Genomic DNA, 8,482 nt, shown 5'->3' on the forward strand with positions numbered 1-8,482 from the left:
AAGAGGTGGACCTCACCCCATCTTTGATTGTGAATGACTAAGCAATTCAGGGAAGCTCCTTTTATACATACCCATGGCATCCATTTGCTCCCCGTTAGCCTGTTGTTCGTCTGTGTGTGTGCGCGCGTGTGTGAGAGTGCGTGCGTGAATACGTGTATGTGTGTGCGTGTGTGTGGGGGGGGCACGAGTCTGTACCCATTCAAGAATAATGATAGGACATGCGAAATCAAGCAAGTTGATGAAGTCATAATTTGCATGCTGTTCGTTGTGATTATCGATTGGTCATTAGATTGTGTGAGAAAGTCGCAATCCGAAACTGCTGTTTCCATAGCAACGCCCAGGCTTGCGACCGGAGCAGCGAGTGAGTGAGCCAGGCAGTATCAATCGTTAAGGAAACGTCGCTCCCGAGCTAACATCGATTTCGGGGAGGAGGAGACACGAACGAACTGCACCGGCCGGCGGTTGGTTGCTGCTACGAGGCCAGGATGAGCCGCTCAACACGGTCGACTTGACACTACCGCTGTGAGCACACTGTGAGCATTTCTATTAGCATTAGCTGTAGCATTAGCTTTAGCTTGGACAGCGTCAGCCTCTAGCAATAATAGCATGCTTGCAATAATGGTACCTGTTGGCTGCATTCGGTTTATCGTCATGATGGATGACTTATTAATGATCAATACATCCCTCACAGAGATGCCAAAAGTACGTGTTTGCAAACCCAAATGAAACTAGAGATGTTTGTATCAAATAATCCTGTAAAGAGAAGTACAGTACTATTGTTCTTATTTTTACTGAAGTATAAGTAAAGTACCGGCTGAAAACTACAGACGTATTAAAGCAAAAATGAATTCTTACCGATGTGACAATAGTACCCTCACTCTGTTCTGAAGTGAACGTACAGATATACAGTACCCGTGAAAACAATGAATTTAATTAAATTACATAAATAAACGCAAGGGCTGGGCAAAATGGCCCCGAAAAAGATTACGATATATTTTTCGTATCTTACCATCTTCATTCTTATCGCTTTTCTTCCTGTAGAGTTTTTAAGCTGCTACTTTTAAAGCATCCGTACAGAGAACTAAACTGCAGAGTACCATAACATTTTAATTACAAATGAAGAACTGAAAGAAAGAGCTGAAAAAAATAACATGGAAAAATATTACAGCATTTTTACCTGACATTAAAACAAATGTTAAAAGAAAAAAATGAAAAAGTCATCAGTAAGAATGAATGAACGTATGCTGCATTCGGCGAAGGTGGGAATTGGGCGATATAGCCTAAAATGCATATAACTTAAATCCCTTCACAGTAACGATACCCATGGTGATATAAACTTTAGTGTAAAAATGAAACTTGAAGTATTAAGTTATTTTAAATGTCACACATAAATATTCCCTGCGAAAACAGTCAGAAAGAATCAGATTTATTTTTCTCTCTGCTTGTTTTCATTCAAATTTTGCATTTTTTTATTGACATACGTCGACTTTTTCTCCTGCAATGTCATACAATAAAATAAATAACATAAATATAGTTCCTTAGCAAGGCAAAATTGTTTTAATAACAAAGATAATGTTATTTTGAGACGTATCATTGTGAAGATCTCATAACGCTGCACTCCATGGTTCAAAATAGAGCAAACAAACACAAATACGTAAGTGATATTGTAAATATTTAAAATATGAAATACTATACTTTTGACCGTGTAAGCAGCTCGTGCTGGCTGATGTATCTGTTCATTTCTAGTTTTGGGGATGTGTGCTTGGTGTGTCGCTGTTCACTGTACTTTTATTTTCCCTCTTGACACTTATTAATTGACCTAATTTGTTGTTCATAGCTAGTTGCTCTCTGCTGAAACGTAGGTCGAGCCAGATTTCTGTGAAAAGTGAACTACACATCAAAGCACTTTTTCTGGTATTTGGCGACACATCATCTCAGTGATTGGGATCGCCATCTTATTTTCCCTCTTGCTCAGTGTTGGATGCTTAATGTACCCCTCATCCCCCTTAAGTGTTCATGCTGATTATAACTGCATCTTATTTACCGCCACAGAGACAAGGATGTTTAGCCGCTCTAGCTAGCAAGTGCAGCCTCGCTGTGGCGTGTGAGTGTGTTCATATTCTCCCCAGTTCGCAAGCAGCAGCTCAGAGCTGAATGGTGTGCCAACATTTCTGTGTGAAATTATTGAACAACAGATATTACGTCAGTCACGAGCACTGCAAATATCAGAAGCCTTGGAGATCATGTGATCATGTAATATTGAAGCACAATTTCGATTTAAAAAATGATAAATCGTTGAACCTTAATCTGTACTTATTGTATATACTGTATTGTGTATATCTATTATTGCATTATCCTATCTGAAGTTTACGCTCGCAAATCAAAGCAAAAAAAAAAGCTGCCAAACAATGAGTCGTATCTCGAATATCTTATAAATCGGGTCACTCGCATTTCAAGGCACCGCTGCATGTCAATGAGTGCAGCAGTGTAAGGGTTTTTTTCTGTTTAATTTATCAACAACCAACTGGTGTAGTGTTGAGGATGGTACTGCGGCTCCCCCTGGTGGTGACTGTCCGCGTGGACCTGCTTCTGGTCTTGGTGTCTCTCCTCGCCTTCTGGACCCGGGTGCACCGCCTCGCGCACCCCAACGCCGTTGTGCAAGCAGAACTCACTTCATTAGCACAATTCACAATATCAGATCTAATATACATTCAATCTCTTATAATGGGACATCTGTCTGTGCGTGTGTGTGCAGCTTTGATGAAGTTTACTACGGCCAATTTGTGTCTCTTTACATGAAGAGGATTTTCTTTATTGATGACAGCGGACCGCCACTTGGTCACATGATCCTGGCCTTGGGGGGTGGGTTACCATGATGACCAAAATACTTTTCTGTGTGTGTGTGTCATTGATGTGAATGTGTGTGTGCGCATTTTGCAGCCTACTTGGGAGGATTTGATGGAAACTTCACATGGAACCGAATAGGAGCAGGTCAGACAACACACTCCTTTTGTGTGTGTGTGTGTATGTGCGCGCGTGTGTGTGTGTTGCATCATTGATTGCATATGTGTGTTTGTTTTGGGTGACAGAGTACCCATGCGGTGTAAGCGTGTGGAGTCTGCGTGTCCTCCCGGCAGTGTGCGGAGCGTTGTGCGTTCCTCTGGCATATTGCGTGACTCTGGAGTTGGGCTTTGGTCACATGTCAGCGTTGGGAGCAGCGCTGCTACTTTTGCTAGGTAACCACATATGTCGCACTCACACACAGGCACACATAGTAAATTGAGGTGTCGCTGTTGTTATTTGCAGACAACGCTCTAATTGTCCAATCGCGGCTGATGCTGCTGGAGTCAATCCTGATTTTTTTCATCCTCTTGTCCTTCCTGTCGTACCTGCGCTTCTACCGTGCCAGCTGCAGGTGAGTCCAGACCCTTGCTGCCTCTAAACCTTGCAGGGAGGACATGCTGTGACCTCTGACCTCTAACCTCATAGCTGGCCTGTCAGATACAGTTGGCTCCTCCTCTCCGGAACGTCCTGCGCTGCCGCCATCGGGTTAGAAACACACATCCACGTATAGAGACACACTCACACACACGCGCTGTGACCCGTGTGCATGTGTTTGCATATTCAGGCTGAAGTACATGGGCGCCTTCTCCTACCTACTGCTAGTAGGCGTGGCCTGTGTGCACTGCTGGAAGATGATTAGTGACACTCGTGTGAGCGGCGTGAGTGCACACATGCAAATGCACACTGAGTATCCCCAGAAGCACTATAACACACCTTAGTCTGTTTCTGTGTTAGGTGAGTGTTTTTTTTGAGTGTGTGTGTCGTGGTGTGTGTCTGCTGGTGCTTCCTGCCGTGCTGTACGTTCTCTGCTTCTATCTGCACCTTACTCTTCTGCACCGCACTGGACCACATGACCAGCTGATGAGCCCCGCCTTCCAAGCCAGCCTTGAGGTACACAGGCACATAAACAGACTCACACTCATTCATACATGCACGCACTCATACATATGTGTGTGCCCACACACACCCGAATTGAAAAACATATGTTGCGAATTGATTGATTGATTGCCTCACTCAGGGAGGTCTGTCACGGATCACGCAAGGTCAGCCCCTGGAGGTTGCGTATGGTAGTCAGGTGACTTTGAGAAGCTCTGCCTCCCAGCCTATCCCGTGCTGGCTGCATTCTCACAAAGCCAACTATCCAATCAGGTGTCCTGCCGCCAGCTCACAGGGAATAGCAGCTCCTCAGGTGGCATCTCGCTAAATCTGAATGTCCGTCCCGTCCCTGCGTGCGTGTGCATGCGTGTCTGTGCGTATGTGTTTGTATCTGTGTGTGTGTGTGTGTGGGCCTGCATGAATGTGGAGGTATGAGAACGGTCGCGGCAGCTCTCATCAGCAGCAGGTGACCTGTTACGCATTCAAGGACGTCAACAACTGGTGGATCGTCAAGAACGCTGACAAGTAGGAAGACCTGGTGGGCGGGTGGTGGTCAAGGTAAACATGTCAATCATGTGTGCGTCTCCTGCATCAGGGCCGACCTCGCCGTAGGCCATCCTCCTCGTGCAGTGCGTCACGGCGACATGGTCCAGCTGCTTCACGGAATGACATCGCGATTTCTCAACAGGTAATTCTTGTTATCCTGCGACGCATTTGGGGATACCCGCAAGCATGGGACTTAACTGTGTGTTTTGTTGTGTGCGGCAGCCATGACGTCGCAGCCCCCGTCAGCCCCCATGCCCAGGAAGTGTCGGGCTACATCGACTTCAACGTGTCCATGCCCGCCCAAAACCTTTGGAGAGTGGTAAGTCATCTCACAGGAACTAATTGGGTTTACAATGAAATCCCTCATTAAGGTAACTTAAATAGTTGAATAAACTGTTATTCTTGACTTCTTCATATATTTTCAGTCATCGCGGCCCTCCAAGGGAAACTGTAACTAAAATCTGGCCCGCGACAAAAATGAGTTTGGCACCCCTGCCCTAGGGCAATTTGACATAAATTTTAATCGACAGCAGAGGGCAGTGCAAGGCCAAAATGGCAGCCCCACTAACCTTACTTCTTATTTTGCATTAATCAGAATACAGTGTTTACAGAACATTTATGATTCCCAAATAACTGCTAGAAGTTCAATGTAACATAAAACCGTACTTCTTCCATTTCTTCTTCTCCTTTCTGTTTGGTTAATACTCTTGGTGCATTACCGCCACCTTCTGTAACATGCGTCATCATCCAGAGCAACAATTTACTATTTACAGCACCAAAAGGCACCACAATTTGACAGAATTCTGCCTTTGGCCATAATGCGACACGGGATTTTAGTTAATGTAAGCCCTTTTAAATTGAAAAGAAATGTAGTGAGAAGCGAAAGTTGTTGGCTTCCATCAACACGATGAGGGAACGCAGACTTCCAGTGCGAGTACACAAAAAGTCCCCGTTATTTGCTTTGCAAGTTTGGCCACGTGACATTTTGCATATGCCGGATGCATTGATCAAATCAATGAAGCTCCCAGCATTAGTTGAATTGATTTGCTTTTACACTTCTGTCAACACAAAAGCAAGATGACCTTGCTGCTTAGAGAGAAGCGTCAGTAAAACAAGCCAAAATCCAGATGTCAGCGGGCAAGGCAGTGCAAAAGGCTATTTGCACAGCATGTGTGATTGAACTAAATATGATGTGCAAAAAACAATCTTAAATTGAGATGACAGTGATGATGTCGATATTGATCACAACATTGATATTACGATGTGTTTGAGGACATTGTGAACCGTGAGGATGATTCTGAGGTGTGGAAGACGATCTTGTCAGAGGTTCGCTTGGTTCATGTCAACACGTCAGCAGTCCTCAAGGTAAATAACAGGAAACCGCCTCACACACAACGCTCCCGTTTCCTCCTGACTCACACAAACACCCCTGTGTGTGTGTGTGTGTGTGTGTGCGTGTTAGTTGAGTGGCTTGTCGCTTCCAGACTGGGCGTCAGGTCAGATGGAGGTTGTCGCAGAGAAGATCAAAGGTCACAGCAGTGGAGTGACATGGACAGTGGAGGAGCACAGATATGGGACCAGTATGCTTATTCAACTATCACATTCTTTTAGACACACAAACACTTCACCGGTCAGTATGTCAACTTCTTAGGTAACAGTGGCAGAGGGCAGCCTGCGTCACTATACACCCTTTTGTGTGTTGAAATTTAATGTCCCTGACGCTGATGTGTATGCACAAAGCTGCATTTATTGAATATTCATTGGAAGTAAGTATTCAGTGAATGTTGAATATTCATTAAAAATTCATTGAAGTTGAATATGCATTCAATTTTCATTGAATATGCATTGCAAATCTGAGGGGGATGGATACTTTGACTCCTAATTGCTGCAAAAAAAAAAAAGTGTCTCTGAAATTTTTGTTTTAGAGAAGAAGCAAGAGATTGCATTGAAAAACACTGTTAATGTCCCGTGATCCACAAGGTCAATTTCAAGGTTAAATTATCGATCAAAATGTAAAATTACTCGAATCAGATTGTTCGTGCCTATCAGATTTGGAATCCTTGAATTCCCTTTCCAACAATACCTGTTTTGTGAAGATTGACGGTGATTCCTGAGATATAAATGTTCAAAGGAAGGCGGCCACTCCCCTTTTTGCTGAACATATTACATTTTGGTGCTACGATTGACCTAATGTTTTAGATTTATCATTGTGCCATCACTATTTACAAGTACAGCAAGTTTCATTAAAATTGACCCAATGGATGATTTGGCATCGAATTACCCTGTGTCTGCAGGCGAGGAGCAGAAGGACAGGGAGGCGGAGCTTCATTCCCCCACGCACATTGACGTGAACCGGAAGATTTCTCTGTGGTCGAAGTTTCTGGAGGTTCAGGTGCGTCTTTGTCTCCGCAGGTGATGTCGCAACATGACATCGTCGTCGAAGGGGATGTCATGCTGTGATGTCACCACCAGTGGAGGATGCTGACGGTGAAACAGGAAGACAATGAGCACAAATATAGCTCCACCCCTTTGGAGTGGCTCACCATGGAAACAAACATTGCCTACTGGCTCCACCCTTCCACCAACGTGAGATGCGCACAATGTTGTTGGTATTGTGTATGCGTGCGTTTTTGTGGCGTGTGTGTGTTTGAGAGATTATTAATGTACTGTTAGTAAATGAATGAGTGAGTCTGAGTCGGTGAGTGACAGATCGTAACCTGCATGTGTTGTGGCAGGCTCAGATCCATCTGATTGGTAATCCAGCATCATGGGGTGTGTCTCACCTCTGCCTCCTGGTCTATCACGTCATGGCAGCCATCTACCTGCTGAGGAGGAGGCGGGGCATCAAAGATTTACCAGATGGTAGACATACACACACACATACACACATCAACCAACATACAACCCGTGCACCTCGTTTAAATGTGTGTGGTGTGTATAGCTGCGTGGGAGCGCTTCGTATCGCTGGGCGTATTGTGCGGCGGCGGCTGGTTGTTGAACTTTGTTCCATTCGTGTTGATGGAAAAACATCTGTTCCTGTACCACTACCTGCCTGCACTCATCTTTCTGCACCTGCTCAGCGCCACCCTGCTGGAGCATGTGTACACACACTTGCTCAGGTACACATGCACACACACGCAAACACTTGCACACACACAAACACATTGTACATAAACACAAACATACAAAGCCTTAATAAAGAGTCACACACACTCACTATACAGACACAGTTATGCATACAGACTCAAATACGCACGTCTTACTCACTCCACACAGACATACACATGCACACACGTACTGTAGCTTAGCATTAGCATCATTGTTGTATCCATGCTCGAAACAAACCGCAACGCATCAAAGTTTCACCATGCAGAATAAGAAGAGTCAGGTGTGTGCGTGTGTGTTTTCAGCAAGGACGTACACCGCCGTGTGTTGCTGGTGTGTGTTTTTGTCGTGTTGGCGTGTGTCTTCCTGTCCTACCACGCCTTCAGCCCTTTGACCTTTGGGAGCCCAGAGCTGTCGGCCAATCAGTTGCGAGCGCTCAAGTGGAGGAGCTCCTGGGACATCTTGTATCGACGCCGCTAAACTCTTCCACTTAGTAATATCAGGCCTTGTGAATGGACAGTGCTTCCGAAGTCGTCACATCTTGTCACTTCTAACAAACAATAAAGTTCAAGTTTATTTTTTACTCACTTTGTCCTTTATTTATTCATCTATATGTTTTCTAGATGGACTGGTCGCCAACCAATTGCAGGGTACATGCAGTACGGTCAAAAGTTTGGTAACGCCTTCAAATTGAAATGGTCTCAAACACATTTAAAAGATCAAGAAATTCAATGTATTCAATCTTGATAGTGCCCAGCTGCGATCTGAAAGTCATTCCAGGTCATAAAGCATCCCACATCATAAAGTCGACTCAGAAAATACCAAGATGAGCAAAGCTGTTATGTGGGCATAAGGTGCTCACTTTGAAGAATCAAAATTATAAATAAGGTTG

General features: G+C 44.5%; 1 protein-coding gene across 5 annotated transcripts; it reads left to right on the forward strand.

The window, feature by feature from the left end:
* Positions 1-353: 353 nt before the first annotated feature.
* pomt1 (protein-O-mannosyltransferase 1) lies at positions 354-8,173 on the forward strand. Of its 5 annotated transcripts, none has more exons than XM_086123657.1 (20): positions 354-533; positions 2,534-2,657; positions 2,756-2,862; positions 2,941-2,991; positions 3,090-3,236; positions 3,307-3,415; positions 3,490-3,549; positions 3,629-3,722; positions 3,799-3,954; positions 4,082-4,212; positions 4,369-4,464; positions 4,535-4,627; positions 4,708-4,804; positions 5,758-5,850; positions 5,948-6,065; positions 6,780-6,877; positions 6,958-7,071; positions 7,221-7,347; positions 7,427-7,604; positions 7,896-8,173. In XM_086123657.1, the coding sequence occupies exons 2-20, from the start codon at positions 2,542-2,544 to the stop codon at positions 8,068-8,070; spliced, it is 2,160 nt and encodes a 719-aa protein (XP_085979783.1). In that variant the 5' UTR covers positions 354-533; positions 2,534-2,541; the 3' UTR covers positions 8,071-8,173. The 5 variants fall into 5 exon arrangements, with proteins under 5 accessions (XP_085979783.1, XP_085979785.1, XP_085979786.1 ...); XM_086123659.1 differs by having other exon boundaries at positions 354-522; XM_086123656.1 differs by lacking the exon at positions 354-533 and adding an exon at positions 568-702.
* Positions 8,174-8,482: the final 309 nt, after the last annotated feature.

This window comes from Hippocampus guttulatus, chromosome 11, assembly GCF_054856545.1.
Source record: "Hippocampus guttulatus isolate MCC_2025c chromosome 11, RoL_Hgut_1.0, whole genome shotgun sequence".
In the NCBI taxonomy this organism is placed as follows: Eukaryota; Metazoa; Chordata; class Actinopteri; order Syngnathiformes; family Syngnathidae; genus Hippocampus; species Hippocampus guttulatus.

What these genes read in the sequence shown, in the direction of transcription:
- pomt1 (XM_086123656.1), top strand. An exon ending in TTCTACCGTGCCAGCTGCAG is followed by an intron (nt 3,416 to 3,489) that starts GTGAGTCCAGAC and finishes CTAACCTCATAG; the next exon opens with CTGGCCTGTCAGATACAGTT. An exon ending in GTGACACTCGTGTGAGCGGC is followed by an intron (nt 3,723 to 3,798) that starts GTGAGTGCACAC and finishes TTTCTGTGTTAG; the next exon opens with GTGAGTGTTTTTTTTGAGTG.